General features: G+C 40.3%; 1 protein-coding gene across 4 annotated transcripts in view; it reads left to right on the top strand.

Moving 5' to 3' along the window:
- Nucleotides 1-17,391, top strand: part of ZFYVE9 (zinc finger FYVE-type containing 9) — a 70,375-nt gene that overhangs the window by 44,813 nt on the left and 8,171 nt on the right. For all 4 annotated transcript variants that reach the window (XM_054072752.1, XM_054072751.1, XM_054072754.1 and 1 more), the window contains 6 exons: nt 753-875; nt 2,852-3,007; nt 10,567-10,791; nt 13,180-13,262; nt 14,022-14,126; nt 16,802-16,952. In XM_054072752.1, the coding sequence (XP_053928727.1) occupies nt 753-875; nt 2,852-3,007; nt 10,567-10,791; nt 13,180-13,262; nt 14,022-14,126; nt 16,802-16,952 (843 nt within the window). The remainder of the gene's footprint in view (nt 1-752; nt 876-2,851; nt 3,008-10,566; nt 10,792-13,179; nt 13,263-14,021; nt 14,127-16,801; nt 16,953-17,391) is intronic.

The raw sequence follows: 17,391 nt of genomic DNA, 5'->3' as shown, positions 1-17,391 counted from the left end.
GGATTTTCTTTGCAGAATTTTACTTACCATATTTAATTCTATTCTAAAAGTTTTCTAAAGTGTTTTTCATATTGGAAAGCAAAATTACCTTTCTAGATAGTTTCAGCTGGAAATGTAATACATTTCTTTTGAAATCTTTTCATCAGTGTAACTATTTTTTGTTCAAGCTTCAGTACAAAGTGGATGATAATTTTTCATCCATGTGATTATAGTTTGCTAGTTTTCTGGGTCTAATCATAGAGGGACACTACAGATATCTTTGAAGTTTCATGTTGGGATCAATTTTACACTGTATTTAGACTTTCTGTGATTTATAAAAATTAGGTTTTTGTACAGTGTTCCCCCGTTCCTACTTGCTAGTGCACAGGAAGTGTAAGTTATATGGTATAAGGAAAGACCACGTCAGTGTTTGTAGGCCTGGACTGATGCTCTGGGGCTTTACTATGATATAAATAACAATTGTTAACTTGTTTGTTGTTTGAGATTTCAGTTGACACCATGACACATTTATCAATTTGATTTCCATGTTTTCCTCCAGCTGATACAAAAGCTGTAATCTTCTAAAGGACGTGCATGGGTTATGCACATAAACACTGTTGAAGTTTGAAAATACCACCCTAGAAACAAATTAATTGAACTGGCCATACTTAAATAAGGGTGCAAAAAGCATCAGAGTCTGGGTTATCCGATCATAGTGTAAAGTAATGTACCAGTAAGGGAAGGACTTCACTGTGTGTTTGTTTCTTTCATAGACTATGCTGTAGAAGAGAGACCTTCTCAGATTTCTGTCATGCAGCAGCTGGAGGATGGTGGCCCTGACCCTCTTGTATTTGTTTTAAATGCTAATTTGCTGTCCATGGTGAAAATAGTAAATTGTAAGTTTTTATTATTAAATAAGGCTATGAGGGGGGAAATGTTATTATATATATTATTAGTAGGAACAGCAGCATTTTTGTTTGGTAGGATAGTCTCTGAAAATGTGCATGGACTGAAAACTTTGTAATTGGCCCTCTTGAGTTGAATTATAAAAGGCTCTTTTCCAGGTCTTTAGACATGAATACAGATAATTTTGTGTGGGAAATATAAACTAGACTGGTAGAACCTCCAGTCTCAGGTTTGGAGATCAGTGTCTCCTGTCTAAATTGATAGGGCAAGGTATTTTATCACTTGTTCTTCCTATGGCTGCCTAAGTCATTTCCCTGTCATCCTATTATGGAAAAAGCAGATAGGATACCAGAGCAATAGGCAGGTTCTGTTCTACTGTACACCTCTTCTATCCTTCTCCATGCTCTGTGTGTGTGTACATATGCTGAGGGAGGGAGGTATGAATGAGGAGGCACATAAATGCCTTTTCATGTTGGTGCCTCAGTTGATCTCTGCTGCATAAGAAAAAGAAAATATTTGAGAAATTGAGGACAGTTTTGCAGTAAAATGTTCTAGTTCTGTGAGAAGCTCATACAACAAATGAAGATGTTGTTGATAAGCCTTTCAGCATCTGGTTAGATAGCAGTACAATTTTTTACATATATATAAAAATGTCACAGAATCACAGAATCACAAGGTTGGAAAGGACCCATTGGATCATCGAGTCCAACCGTTCCTAACACTCCCTAAACCATGTCCCTAAGTACTTCATCCACCCGTTCCTTAAACACCTCCAGGGAAGGCGACTCGACCACCTCCCTGGGCAGCCTGTTCCAGTACCCAATGACTCTTACTGTGAAGAATTTTTTTCTGATATCCAACCTGAACCTCCCCTGACGGAGCTTCAGGCCATTCCCTCTAGTCCTGTCCCCTGTCACTTGGGAGAAGAGGCCAGCTCCCTCCTCTCCACAACCTCCTTTCAGGTAGTTGTAGAGAGTAATAAGGTCTCCCCTCAGCCTCCTCTTCTCAAGGCTAAACAACCCCAGCTCTCTCAGCCGCTCCTCATAAGACTTGTTCTCCAGCCCCCTCACCAGCTTCGTTGCTCTTCTCTGGACACGCTCCAGAGCCTCAACATCCTTCTTGTGGTGAGGGGCCCAGAACTGAACACAGTACTCAAGATGCGGTCTCACCAGTGCCGAGTACAGAGGGAGAATAACCTCCCTGGACCTGCTGGTGACCCCATTTCTGATACAAGCCAAGATGCCATTGGCCTTCTTGGCCACCTGGGCACACTGCTGGCTCATGTTCAGTCGGCTGTCAACCAGCACCCCCAGGTCCTTCTCTTCTGTGCAGCTCTCCAGCCATTCTTCCCCCAGTCTGTAGCGCTGCATAGGGTTGTTGTGTGTCATCAGTGAGCATATATGCATATTAGGTAAAAGAGTTTATTTCAGTAACTTAATATTCCCAACAAATCAATTGTGAAGCGCTACCGCTTGTGTCATCACCAACGTTGGCGTGAAGCAAAACAACACAGAGGTGTCTTATGAAAACACCTGACATCCAGCTATCCATCTTAAGAGTGAGATATCGCTGTCTGAAACTGGTATAGCTGTCAGGATCATGATATGTACAGCCAACAGCCTGGCCTTTTGCCAGGTTCCTTCATTCCCATTTAAATTCTATCCCTTAACTTGGGTACAGGAACAGCTAGAAGTCTGTTAATCTCAAAATCTGACTGGGAGCTGTAATGCTCTGGCTCATCCTTAGCTGTAAACTGGGAATTACTGAGCTGCTTTAGTTTTGGATGTGCTCGCTTGCGAGGTAACAGATGTAGAGCCTGATTTGACCGTGTGATAGATATCATAACCAAACATGCTGTAAAACCGATTCTTGAAAGAGCAATCTTCCTGATCTTCCTGTAATGAAATTTAGGCATGTTTTATGAAATTCTGATCTTCTGTTCTGATGTGTGTTTTCCTCTCTGCAGATGTGAACAGGAAGTGCTGGTGTTTCACTACAAAAGGCATGCATGCAGTGGGGCAGTCGGAGATAGTCATCCTCTTGCAGTGTTTGCCTGATGAGAAATGTTTGCCTAAGGATATCTTTAACCATTTTGTGCAACTTTACCGGGATGCCTTAGCAGGTGGGAATGCTTTCTGTTAAAAAGGTTTGGATAGATGATCGTACTGGGTCAGATACTCACTTTTTTGTCATTAAGCAAATGGCTGTTTTTGTATGAAAGAGTATAAAATAAGAATAAGGATCAAAGCTGATAGGGGGCTGAGTTGTTACTGGTTATTAGTATATTCGTCTCGCCAAATAAAAGTGTTAATGAGGTGCTGGTAACCTGGGGAGCTGCTCCAGAGCTCCTCCAGCCTCCCTCTCAGTGCCAGGAGAACAAAGAAATTTTGGACTATAAAGGCCATGTAGAGACTACTGCAGCAACAGAGCAGGAGGACACTGCCTGTGACAACTTTGTGTTCAGCAGCCATTGCTGAATGTCTGCTCTGACTGCTTCTGCTAGGTGCTGGGGTAAGGATTTGAACACAGCTGACATCTCCGAAATTAGTACCGTACTTCATTTAGCAGTAAGTGTAGTGGGATATTGGCAAGGCTCGTGGGTACACTAATGACATTGCTTCTAATAATGTTTTTTTCAGCTTGAAGTCAGCTTTTTTAAAGCTACAGCAAGAAAATTTTTAGAATCCATGTGGATGGATTTGTTAAATATCCTGAACGCAGGTAGTTCAGAAATTTAATTCCCACAGTGCGTGTGTCTATTGCCACATTATGGAGATGCTGTTCATATTATAAGTAATACAAATGTGTATGTATATGTGTGCATAGAATGAATTGTAGGGCACTGCGGAAATTATCCCTGAATTCTGAATTTTAGTATCTCAGCTGCAAGACTGGATTATGTTAACCTTTACACGTTTTACTTTTGCTGAGTAAATGGGCTTCCACTTTTGGCTGTTGTTGGACCTTAGAATTCAAAAAATATTGCATGAGGTAAAATGCAAGTATTCAATTCCACTGATTAGAAAATAAAGTAAGTCTTCTGGAGGTAAAATTGGATCACATAAAGGTTATTTACTGAAAATAGATTTAGGAGAGTTTCTGCATATCATTTCCAGTGCCTTTGCAGTGACTGGATACACCACTTTAATTTTATTAAATGAAGAAGATCTTTGTTTCCTAAAGTGCCTTGGTACAACAAAGGTCAGCTTGTCCAGAGAGATTGCCAGGTTCAGAATATACTGCTATCACATGTCGTGATGGATCTCATGTACACTGGAAACAAATATCTTTCCTAACCTTGCTTGATTTGCAATGCTTTATCTTGGAATTATGATGTTATTCAGAGGCAGGTAGATATGAAACATCGTGTGTGTGTGTGTGTGTGTGTGTGTGTGTGTGTGTATTGCAGATATAAATCCAGCTTGCTGTGTATATTGTAGTGAAGTTCTGTATAATTAAGCTACAGAAATACATAATTTATAACTCCTACATAATGTATTTGGAATTCTTTTTTTTTTAGTGCTGTAGTGATAGTAATTTGATATCCTACAATTGCAGTGGTGCAAGGAGCTGCTTACTATTTTATGATTCTTAATCAGAAACTAAATTTCACTGTTTAACAATTCCACTCTGTAATGTTCTTTTGGTAGGATTTGCTCTGTGTTGTATTTCAGACACGTGGGAGAGGTAGATAAACACCTTGAGCTGCTGTATAACACCAAACCACACTGAAGTTTTTGTAGAACATAGCACCTTGATGAATTCCCATAGCATTTTGTAATGCACTCTCTCCATATCCATCTGTTTTTCTTTCCAGGTAATGTGTGTTTGAGAGGGAGAAGTATATATAAGCATATTTGCAGCTCTGGCTGTTTTAAACATTATTCAGCTAAAGAGACAGTATATGATGCTTGGAGGGCTTTCAGTTTGGTGGTTGTAATCCCTTGGAAGTGGTTAGCAATTTGCATGCTGTTGTCGATGGAGCCACGCTTCCCAAGTTGTTAATTTCAGAGGTACTGTACCTCTCTTGGCAATTAGATGATAGACATTTAGAGTAAAGAATTCCCATTAGAAGTTAGAAACTACTTAAAATCCTGCCTCACAGTTTCATTTTATAATATATTGGTTTAAATGTATTTTGCCATCAGGAAATCAAAATAGATTCTGTGGGTGATTTTTATTTATCTCCTTTAGTAAATGTTTTCTTAAAAACAGTCATAAAATAATAAGATGTGTAGTTGTTTTTTTTTAACAGAAATAACAATTATGTTTAGTGACATTGTTTTTGTTTTGGAGTGACTTGGGGTTTCTTGTTTTTGTTTTCAGCTGAAAAAGACAGCATTCCCCTTTTGGTTATTTAATTAAAGCTCGTATCTATACTGATTTTTTTTTTCCATGAGTTGCATTTATTTACTAGCTGTTCTTGCTCAGGTTTTAATTCTGTGTTCAAGCCTAGAAGCACAAACTTGTATGTACTTGGCCCCTTCCCAGATGTTTCTGCTTTCTTCACTTGTTTCTTGAGACTGAGTCCTGTCCACTGTGCTAAGTTTTGCTCTCAGGGTATGGCTCTGGTGTGTGCAAGCAGTGGCAGAAGGGCCCAGCCCTCAGACCTGCAGGCAGGAGTGTTTAATGTGTACACTCAGTGCTTTCCAGTTTGTCCTTCAGATTCATCTCCTGTTTCAGCATGTAGTGGAGCACCACCCTCAGTCTTCATTAGTTTCCTTAAGGGAAATCCTCAACTTCAAGCTATGGGCTGGTGTTAGGACTTTATACTTGTAAAAAGGAAAAATAAGCTTTGGTTATATGCGTGTGAGTATAATAAATTGTAAAGTTGTTTTTAAGGCAAGTATTAATTGCTCTTCAGTTTCCACCACTTTATTTTTCCTCTGACCCCTCTGACATCAAGCTCCCTGCTGTGCTGCTTTTCTCGTTTTGAAATAGAAAGCTAATGATTTCTGTTGTGGTTGTAGTAGTTGTACTGTTGTAGCAGTAATCCCATGATTATCCTTGTCTGTTGGCTGTAAGCCTGGCAGGAGGTCTAGTGAATGGAAAAATGAGAACTTATGTCCCTCTGAATGGGTACTTTGAAGCAGCTGGATGTGTTAATGTAGAGCTGCCAGATATGCCCCAGTGTATCAACTCTTTGGTGGAATACAATAAATGCTACTGTTACTTTTGTAGGGAAGATGCAAATCTAGCAACTGCTTAAAATGGCTTTGTTATCACCCCAGTCTTGGGGACATTCTGTGTGAGAGTGGATCTGTTCCAGTCACAGTTTTGTGTATTTTTCACCCAGCCTGATTTCAATTAAATAAGGTGGTAGCTAATACAGAGCAGATCTATAAGGAAGCCGGGGATAGATGGTCTGAATAGAGAACAAGTTAACTGAGTGAATAATATACCCCTGCAAGTGTAATGTGGAAAGATGGATACAAAATCAAACATCATGTAAGGTGTGAGAGTGATTGGTTGGAAGACTAACACAGACTTGTCTGAGGAAGTTGTGGATGCTGGTATCTGCTACTCACAGCGATAGCAAGTGAAGCATTCTGTCCCTTGCCAATACAAATAAGTTCTTTCCAAATTGTTGATGTGTTTCAGTAAAAAAATGCTGAGTATGGTCAGAGCTTTGGATGTTGAATTTCATATGTTTTTTCCTCAGTGTTGGCTTCTGCTACAAATGTGTCATGCTATCAAGTTACATTCATGGTCTTATCTCTTCTGTGGCTATTTGTGGCTCTTGGTGTGGTAGTCACTGCGTTTGTATCGCTTTTCCAAAGAGTGTATGCTCATTTTCTCTTGAAGAAAATCCTTCTGGAAAGATTATTCCCAGGTGAATATTGTTTTGCATCCTTTGCTACAGAACTAGGATGCTGGGGTTTTCAGGAGAGTGTCATGGTGTTTGGTACTCAACAGTTCTTGGTTGTTACTGGTGACAGTGGAATGAGGCCAGACAGGTGCAGCTTACTTCCCCAGGCCACATATGTGTGCCCTCTCTGAGACCAGATTCTAGTACCAGCTTTTTTAGACCTATATTTTTTGAAAGGGCTCTATAGAGCTGCTTTTGATTTAAAGTCAAGGGTAACCCAGCATAATTGAGAAGAGAATAAGTACTGACCTCATGCAAAGCTGCTTTAGATGCATAATGCACACTTAAGGCCCTTCCTAAATAATACAAATTGTCTGATGTCAGGTGCTGGAACTTAATATAAGGAAAGGCACCTTTCTCTTCACTCTGAGATTACCCCTTTAGAGAGGAAATTGTGATATTTTGTAAATTAAATTATATGCTTTTTCTGACAGCTATACTTTCTCTACAAGCATCTGAAACACAGATCTGTGCGTAAAATGCGTAATGGTGCAGTGGGTTGGGTTTGACCATGTCAGCTCTGTAATAGCAACTTATCAGTGGTGCCTTGACTTTGAATAGCCTTCAGAGATGTGGCAGGAAAGACTGACAGCCCCGGTCAGTGCAGAAATGTTTGTGGGACAACCGCAAAGTGCAAAGAGGCTTTTTAACTTGCGTTTGCTCATTGAAAAGGGCACTAGAGACATATGAAGGAAAATGTTTGCTTGATTGTTCCCATGCTCTCCAAATAGCAGATTCTTGCATGCTCTTATAAATAGTGAGTTGTAGCAGAACTACCTAATCCCGACAGTTTTTCCTCTTTGTAGTGGTAACCTATTGGAGCTTGCACTCTGTGAGCTGCTTGGGTAAAAAGAAGTAATTTGCAATGCTTATGGTAGCAAAGTGCTTGAACAGCTATGTTGCACATTTCACTCTGAGAGTTTTCATGTTTCTGTCAGCTGAAAAAGTTCCTGTTAAGGCATTCCAAGTGTGTGAGCCTTGAATCTCAGTCTCCTGAAACGGAAGAAATAAGCAATAGTCCCCTTCTGCTGCAGCACTTGGCATCAGTCACAAGTGGAAATGTCTGCTTGCTTTGTCATCCCGTTGGGTAGTACTGCACACCTCAGAACTATACGGTGTTGTACAGCTTCCCTTTGCCTAGCCTCTTTCCCACAGAAAATACCTCAGAAAAGGGTGGAGAATTCAATTCAGTTTAGCAGTTTGTATGCTTCATACCTTATAAGGTTAGAAAGGATTATTATGGTCATGTTGTTTGAACCAAGAAGCTGACCAAGTAGTTTTACTATCAGGCCTGTAGCTTCTGTTTGAGTAAGAACAGATGGGAAGAGAAAAAGGAAATATAAATGAAGAAGAGGAGATTAGTGAGGGTAGGTGGGAACTGCAAAAACAGATGAGTAGAGTTGAGATAAAAGGGTGCCAGCAGCTATTTTAGATAAGAAAGTCTTTTTCATAAACACCAGTTGATATATTGGTTTGCACTCAGCAGCAGGCTGCCAAAATTGTTGCATTAGCAGTGTATGCACTGAGCAGGCAATAGTGTCACAGAACAGGCTGACAGAGAAATGCATTTGCATATGGGATGGATCGGTGTTTTTCAGCAGCTGACAACATTTGATGTGGCTCTATTAATCATATTAGTCCTTCAGTTTCAGAAGTAGCCACTTTTCATCAACTATGCTCAGCTAAGCATTATAGAAATTTTAGTCATTTTAACAGTTCTGGAAGCAGATCTGGGTTGATGGTGCCGGCTCTGGCTTGTGTGTATCTGTAAAATGACAAGTCAGCTTTGCAGTATAGTGGAAGGCTATGCATGAGCCACACCCTGCCATGGAGTGCCTGGGCTGCCGAGGCCTGTAGCCCTTTAACAGAGAGCCTGAGAACTTAGTTTGTGCAGCATCTTGTGGGTACAAGACAAAAATATTCCACTAAGGCGTGCACAAATTTGAATAGCAGGGAAAAACATTAATTTATTTGTTAGTTGGAGCATAAGAGGATGCTTTTGTTTACAGACCTGCCAGTAGCTGTATATAAAGCTGGAGATCCCAAGGTCACATGAAGGAAACAGTAGTGGGTGGTGGTTGTGCCAGTGTGACCTGGAGGGATGCAAAGTAGCATGGCCACATCTGCAGAGTGTGAGTAGGAGTGGCTCTGTTGTTCTCTTGCTGGTGATGGCTTTATGGGGAGTTTCTATGACTTGGGACTTTCATAGGGGTTCAGTTTAAAGGACAGACTTGAAAGGACTCATTGGTTAACCTTGCCTTTGGTGGCCAAAACAGTACCTACTGTATTTATTTTTCCTGCATTTCTAAATGCTTGTGTGTGATTCTTAGGCTGTATGAAAATAGAGAAGGCTTAATTTGGAAGATCATACTTGTATTACTGAGGATTGTCAAAGTTGCACTTCTGTGACTCATGTTTTACTTACAACATAGTGTTTGTGTCTCTAGGGGTCTCTTGTTTGTGAAAGGGAGAAACCCTCTGTTTACTGTGCCCAGTTGATGTTGGAGACATGCATCTCACTGCCTTGAATTCAAATGCAAATACTCCATTATGACAGGGTGGAGAAAGAGCAGAAACCCTTACTTAGCAGTCTCTGTCTGCAGGTGGAAAGCCTGGGAATACTGTGGAAGCCCAGGGGCCCTGCAGGAGTGCCTTAAGCCCATGCAGTTCCTCCCGAGTTGTTGTGAACAACCACACAGTGCTCTCTAAAATTACTTGTGTTTTTCTTTGAGAGCAAATCAGCATTATTAATACCCACATCTTCCTATGGAGAATTGTGATCAGCTGTTCTGTACATTATTTGCATGCTGTTGTTGTCATTTGATAAAAGGAATCACACCATGGTTCTTTGCTTCAGTGTTAAATGCTATGTTGGATGCTATAATAATCTAATCACCATTCAGATTCAGTCAGCCATTCCAGTGTAAACATTTTTGGAAATTAAGAGCATCAAAGAATAAAAATGTGAGTAAAAATCAGTGATGTTTCTCCCCAGTGTCTCTCACAGTTGTGTTTTACATTAAGTATACTAATTCAATAAACCCTCATTTGTGTAATTCTTAAAATGACCCAGATATCAATATGTGTCTGAGAAGGCACCCCAGTGGTTTGCCTAAATGGAAGGAAAACCAGCGGGCATCAGTCCTTTGACTGGGTGCACATCTCTTTAATCACTGCTGGATCTAAAAGTTTCTTTCAGTCAACAGCAGCTTCTGCAGTGGAAACCCCTTAAATATCTGGAGGTCACTGAAAGGAAGCTTTTGGGTGCTGCGGTTGCAGGTACCATCTCCTTAACAGCGATACTGGCCTGAGCTATCCTTCCTCATCCCTGGGATGCATCATACCCACCATGGCACTGTCTCTGCTATTTGAAACAAGCAGATCGCCATGAACAGGCAAATGCAGAAATTATTGAGGCTGGTCTCCTTCCTTGCTCCCCCAGGATTGGTGCTAGATCTGTGGCTGTACACACTGTCCTGGTAACACTTAGAGGCATGGCTCAGTCAGGGGCAGAAATGAAGGTATGTGTGTGTGTTCCTACAAAATGGATCACCAAAGGTGAATCACCCAGAGATATCATGGCTTTAGTGCCTCTAGTCTACAGCAGTTATTCCATAACAGATTATGCACTTTTGCACAGGTGGTAACCTGAGCCCTCATGTGAGGCAAAACATTGTTTCTTGTGTGATTAATAGCCATTAGTGCTTCAGGAAGCAGAGTTTAGTATGTTCCCTCCCACTCCTTCTGAAAAACTCTTTAAATTCTTCATATAGCTTTGAATCTAGTGAAGTAATGAGTGTTTTTGTTCATAGGTAACGTTGTGGGCAACCTGGGACACTCCTTTTTCAGCCAGAGCTTCCTTGGAAGCAAAGAACATGGAGGGTTCTTGTACGTTGCAGCTACGTATCAGTCCCTACAAGACTTGGTGCTCCCAACCCCACCGTATTTGTTTGGCATCCTCATTCAGAAATGGGAGACTCCCTGGGCTAAAGTCTTCCCGATTCGGCTGATGTTGAGACTTGGAGCTGAATACAGACGTAAGTAATATACCTTCTTTTGGCTGCAATTACTTCTGCAGGAGAATATATTCTGGTTTAGAGCACACACACAGAGCCTTAAATTGTTACCTATCAAAGCCACAGAAGTTTAAACAGGCAAGTTAAAATTGTGTTCCACACCACATCCAATTAACAGAACAGCAGTACTGAGGCTGTGATATGAGCTATGACCTTTTTACAGCTGTGCTGGTTGATCAGGATGATTTTTGTGGAGGCAAACCTAGTTCTGAGCAGCTGCTTGTAGTTCACTTTCTGACCTGCAATAGACTAGTGTGTAGAGCAAGTCTGGTTTAGCTGGTTTAGCTAGGACAAGGGGGAACATTTGAGGTGTTAAACTCTTTCCATGCGGAAATGAAAGAAGGTTTGCTTTTAGGTTTCTAAAACTGCACTCATCTTCCAGAGAATAACAACAATATGTCAACTGACCTGGCAGTTTGTTGCAAAAATTCTCTTGCAGCTGTTAACAAATAGGCTGGGGAAAGTGTTTCACCTGAACAAAATCTTAGCAGTTAGCAAGAAATTAGCATAAAGTTAGGATAGAATGTTTTTCAAAAGACATTTGCCACCACTGGAGCAAAGAGATTATTTGAAGTCTGTCCACTGTGATGGGCAAAATTTTCTGTCTTGTTCATCTGCTGTTTTGACACAGCTCATAACTCTGAATTACTCTGAAAATGATCTGGTTTTTTTTTGTTTTTTAAACTTTTAAACAAAATCAATTTTAGAATATGCTTTATAGGGATGTGAAAATTTAACTTGGGATGTTTAGCTAACATTGGGAATTTTTCATGAAATACTTAAGTTACTGGAGAGGAAAAGGAAAATCTTCAAAATTTGCTTTCTCAGGATGAAGACTGTAAGGTTAAACTTGACCGAAGAAACATTAGAGTTAAAGGTGTGTAAGTTTTTGTGTGTATCCATGAGGTTTTTAAGCAGACTGTTCATTCCCATCAACATTTAGAACAACAAAGAAAGATGCTCATATTTTGGATGCGACATCTGTTTCTTAGCGCAGAAATGTTTTGATATTCACAGGCAGAAGTACCTGCTCTGAGTATGCTGGGAAGCTGGGGTTTGAATCCCTTCTATAGCCATGGTTTGGATTTAGGCATATTCACTTGTGCTGTGACGGTTGAGACTGCAGATTACTTCCTCAATCCCATCTCAGAAAGGGTTACGTTTATGTCCTAGATTTCCTTGGGCGCATCCTCTTTTTCTCTTGGGATTGTCAGACTTTGGCCATTGGTCCAGGACTGCTGAATGTGCAGCAGATCAGATGCTCCGGGTTGCTAGATGTCTAGAAAATGTCTGCTGAGCTTAAGTGCAGGGAATTCAGTGCATCTGGGACGTAGATGGACTGCTGTATGCAGCCAGGGAGACAGTCACGAGGAATTCAGCACTTCTTGGTGCCTGAGGACACTGCGCATGAGTTGGTCAGCTGTATGGTATGTGTGTAGGGGTTGTGATGCTTTCCAGATCATCAGTGTGCAGAAGCTAGAGCTTATTTCTGTCAGGAAATCCTGATGATGTTATTCAAACATTCTGAGCATTTTGCAGCCCCTTCTGACTACCCTGGGAACTGTGAAGATGTGCAGCATTTTGGGAAATCAGGCTGAGTGTTTACCCGAGGACAGTTTAGGAACCTTCCTTCAAACATGCGTTTAGAAAACCTTGGCATTACATATTACTGCACGAGTCACGTTTCACGCACTGCTGTGGCTTCTGCTGCAACATAATGTAGTGTAGCCAGATCTATACACTGCACTTTGAATTGCATCATAGATGTTTTACAAGTGTGGCTATGTCAGCCAAGGAATGTAGATATTTTGCATTGCTGACAGGCTGTAAATGTGCTTTTAATTCTTTTTGATGTACTACTGTAGAGAATTTGCTACTTTTTTATGAAATCATGGACATAAAAAATGAAATAATCTGTATTAGCACCTGAATGTCACATGTGTCAACCACAGGAGCTGAAAGATTATGAAGTTCTAGTGGAGAGCAGCAGAATGGTCATAAGAAAGGGAGAAGCCATTTCCAAGAAGTAGTCTGAGAAAAGCATTTAGAAAGGTCATCTTTGCACTCTGTGTCCAGATTGCCAGGTTCAGTCTTGCGGTGTGGCACTTGAAAGCGTAATTCTTATTGTTTCTAGCATGGTGGGCAAGGATTAATGACACACATGTAAGGTGCATTGTAATGTTAAATCTGTCTTCCCTTTTGCTTTTTGAACTCTGGTCTTCCTTCCAATCTCTTCTTTTGCTCCTGTTTACCATATTCAACTGAGGAGATTGTATCTGGGTCTGGTTTTGCAGAATCTTGGTTATGCAAAGTTGAATCTGATCTTTTGTGTTTTTTTTTTTACCCTAGTTTATCCATGCCCACTTTTTAGTGTCAGATTTCGGAAGCCTTTGTTTGGAGAAACTGGACACACGATTATGAACCTTCTTGCAGTAAGTGCTGAGACCGAGTCTGCGTGTTCTGTCAGTGTGAATGGATCAGTGTGGGAAGAACAGTACTTCTGTTGCACAAAGCAGCTGGCAGGCTTAGAAGGTAGCAAGAGGAAATAGTAGGGGTCTGGGTGAATCTGCCTGCTGATACTGATATTGGGTGTTAGTTTTCAACAATAAAGTGAATTGTAACCAGGTACTCAAATCAACACGCAAATCATGAATGCCTGAGGATGTTTGGATCTGGAAACAAGTGCAGTAGTTGCTTGAATGTCTTCCTCAGAAGTGTTAGGTCATCACAGTGTGCAGTCACGTCTCTCTGATTATACAGCACTTCAACTGAAGTGAAGTTATTAGTTCTTCCTACTTTGTTAATATTTTCAATATAGAAAACTCTCTTCAATGCATGATTGAAGTGATTTCTCACTCACTGCTAGAAAAACGAATAACTCTATCCAGTAACGTAAGAGAACACAGAGAGCAAATTTTCTTACACACAACGATGACATTCAAGGCTGGAGGACATTAATTTTGATGTAAGGAAATCAATGAAATGACTAACAGTCATGATGATGGTTTTTCGTTTGTGTATTTCGATTATGTAGGTTACAAGCTGTGATGTCCCCCGCCCCCCCCTGCACTTCGGTCACTGATTACAGTTATTTTAACGGGCTAACTAGTAGTCACTGAGAGAGTTATGAAACCTCCAGTGTTAATAATGAACATCATGCCTAACTTTTAGCAACTTATTTTAATCACCAGGACTTCAGAAATTACCAGTATACGCTGCCTGTGGTCCAAGGTTTAGTGGTTGATATGGAAGTCAGAAAAACCAGCATCAAAATTCCGAGCAACAGATACAATGAGGTAAGGCTTATAAGAAATACATTTGTGTACTGTTTCTTTGTTGTTGGAAGACCTGGGATCAAAACGAATTTTATTTTATTCCCTACCACTAAGGAAAACTGCCTCCCAAGCAGATAAATGCATGATGTACACATGTTTTGAGAGTGAGTAAGGGTGGCTCCACTGGGAAAATGCCATTTAATTTAGTATTAATTAAACTCTTAAACTATTTCTCTACAGTTTTTTAAATGTTTACATAAAGTGTAATTGTAAGTAATAGAAATACTGGTTTGTTTTGAGCAAATAAGATGACAAACTTTATGTTTGAGGTAAACTAGTAGGAAAAAGTGGTTTTTTTTAATCCATGTTGTCTGTGCATACTTGCAGCAATTATTAGTATCTGTTGGGTTGCTGGTTTTTTTATGTTAAATCTCTCAGTATCTGAATTCTATACTTGATTTCTGGTGTGAGAAAAATCAATCACGTCTTTAGGATTTAGTACTGTTGAGAAAGCCAAGTGACAAGGTATTTGAACAATAATGAAAGAGAGCAATGGAGAAGGTGATTGATGTTGTGATCTGTCTGAAGAGAGGGGACTAATGTGGTGGTTTGAAACCAATCAGCATTTGGGGCAAGAGCAAAGCTCCTGGGCAAAGTGGTGTTTGGAGAAGTTCTTGTAATATCTAAGGAGTATACAGCTTTATCTCGAGAGAGAATTTCCCTGAAAGAAGAATTTGAGTTAAATAACAGTGAGAATAAAGAAATTGGAGAAAAAAGGAAAAAAATGTTCTTATGCGAGATTTAAAAAAGATGAAACTGATGAAGCAAGAAGATAAATGGTCTGTTAAAAGATATGTTAATTCTTGATGCAGTTGTGAGAAAATGAAAAGGTCCGTAAAGTCTGCCTAAATTAAATAAGGATTGGCACACAAGATGCTGTTTTGTGTTGTAGCTGTGCCTGATGTTTCCAAGTGTGTTAGAGAGTCAGTTCTGCATTAGACATCTCACCAGCTGGCTGAGAGGAAATGCCCGTGTTAGGCAGCTTAGCAAAATCTCTGCATCTTGGGTTCTTTTTCCAGTGTGAAGCACAGATTCAGCTTTTTAAATGGAGAAAATGTTATTTATTTAATACTTTGCTTGCAATTGAGCTGAAAGATTGAATTACTAGAGGTTCTTCATCCGAGTACAGTTTGAATTAAGATGAATTAAACCACAAGACCTTTACTTTTTTCTCATGGAAAACAGTATTTAGTTAGAAGAGTGCCACTCAAACTGTCTAGAAATTGAAAAATTTGTTTTAAATCTCATGGATTAATTAAATGTGGAGAAGTCAGACTGTAATTAACCAGTTAGATATTAATATGTAGTTTAACTATTAAATACGTATTTTTATCTCCAAAATTATTTTAATTTTCTACAGTTTGTAGTGCTACTTAGTTGCCTGTTTAGTCCCTCAGCAAGGGTGACTGTCACTTTTTCATTAGTTGCCTTAGTGATGAAGAACAGTTGCCACATCCAGGTGTTTGTTGTGATCCTAACAGCAACTCCTGGGCTCCCTAAAGGTGGCTACTCTTGAGCTAAAATCTTGTTTCTGGAACACAACATGATAAAGGAGATAATGAAATACACTGTTGTCTGATGCAAACTCTTTATTAAGTTTCCTCCCCAAACATTACATCTGTGCTCATTTGTCAATAGTGAGCATCAGCTAATGTTCCTGACACTATAATTAAGGTTTTATGTTAGACTGAGAGAGACAAATGGATGATGTGTAGCGTGCCTGCTTATCAGCTACAGGAAGCAGAGGATGGGAGTATGCATGCTGTTCAGAGATGTCAAATAATTCAGCATTTTCCTTCTCATTGGGTAGGCATGTAATTTAATTAGCTTTTTTTTTAAAAAATAAACATATAATTTTTGGTTTTGAAACAAAGTCCAGAGGTAGATGACTCCCTTGGTTTTCTTTTTGAATCAAAAAGTCTGAGCCTTTATGAAGAGGAAGGGGGGGGAAAGGAAAGAAGCTGTATAATTGACAAGAATATTTTGTCAAGGCATGTAGCTAGGTGTGTGTTAGATGATAATCAGCCAAACTGAAGGGCAGGTAGGTCCCAAATGCTTTTGGATGCTTTTTGGAGGCCCCCTTTGCAGAGAATTTAATTGTTTCTGAATGTCTATGACTCAGACCTATTTTAAAAGTCTCCAAAATGGAGACATTGATCCCAGTTTCACGGAGTCATGTGGGTGAAGCACAGAGGCACTAAAGACATCAGATGGTCTCAGCAGAACCTGGATCAAGTGCCACAAGTCTGCGTGCCAGTGTAGCACTGAACTGCAGTGGCAGCATTTATGCTTTATGTCATAAGCAATTGTAGTTGTGTCAGCAAGCCAGATATTTCCTACCAGTGTTTTTCTAATGTTTTTTTCAGCGACTTTATTTTCTTAAAACAGCTAGAGAGAACACCCTTTGCAGCCTATAGCTCAGCTACCCTTATACCATTTTTCCTAATTACATAAAAGTTGGCACTTCAGAGCATCTCTTTTCAAAAGCAGTTTATGGTTCTGAGTGCTAAACTCTGACATGAGAACATAAGCACTGTCGAGAAGCTTGCTCAGCCCAATTAAACTGTTCCAAGAATCACCTGTTTATGGTAGCGCTTGATGAACAGCGTAGAAATGGTAAACCCTTTTGTTTGCAGATGATGAAAGCCATGAACAAATCCAACGAGCATGTTCTAGCAGGGGGAGCGTGCTTCAACGAGAAAGCGGACTCGCATCTGGTGTGTGTTCAGAACGATGACGGGAACTACCAGACACAGGCCATCAGCATCCATAATCAGCCGAGGAAGGGTGAGAACTGGGGATCATGAGGAGGCCGTTCCCTTCTAGTGCTCTGTGTGACTTCTTTGCTGTTACAGTGTGTGGCTTTGTGAATTGGTTAGAACTGGGTTTCTCTGCATTTCACTGATCTTCTACTAGACACTCAGAGAAAATAATTCTGACAGCTGGCATTACTGAATGCACAGCTTTGTGAGATAGACATGCAACCCGAGGAATACTAACACATTGCTCTGCCTGCCCCTTACCCCCTTAGCGCTTTATTCCCCTTGCAGAATCCATGATCTCAGATGTCAGGGGGCACAAGGCATGGTTTATGTCCTGTGTGCAGTCCACATCACGCTTCTCTAGGTCAATGGCGCTGTTCTGAACTTGTCTGAGAGATGTTCTAGCAACTTCATAGATCAAGCAGACATAAAGCGTAACAGCTTGTGCCCTTGTGAATATGGCA

This window comes from Cuculus canorus, chromosome 8 (genome assembly GCF_017976375.1).
Source record: "Cuculus canorus isolate bCucCan1 chromosome 8, bCucCan1.pri, whole genome shotgun sequence".
Lineage (NCBI taxonomy): Eukaryota > Metazoa > Chordata > Aves > Cuculiformes > Cuculidae > Cuculus > Cuculus canorus.
The sequence above is the reverse complement of the archived record's forward strand: the minus strand, read 5'-3'. Positions and strand labels throughout refer to the sequence as shown.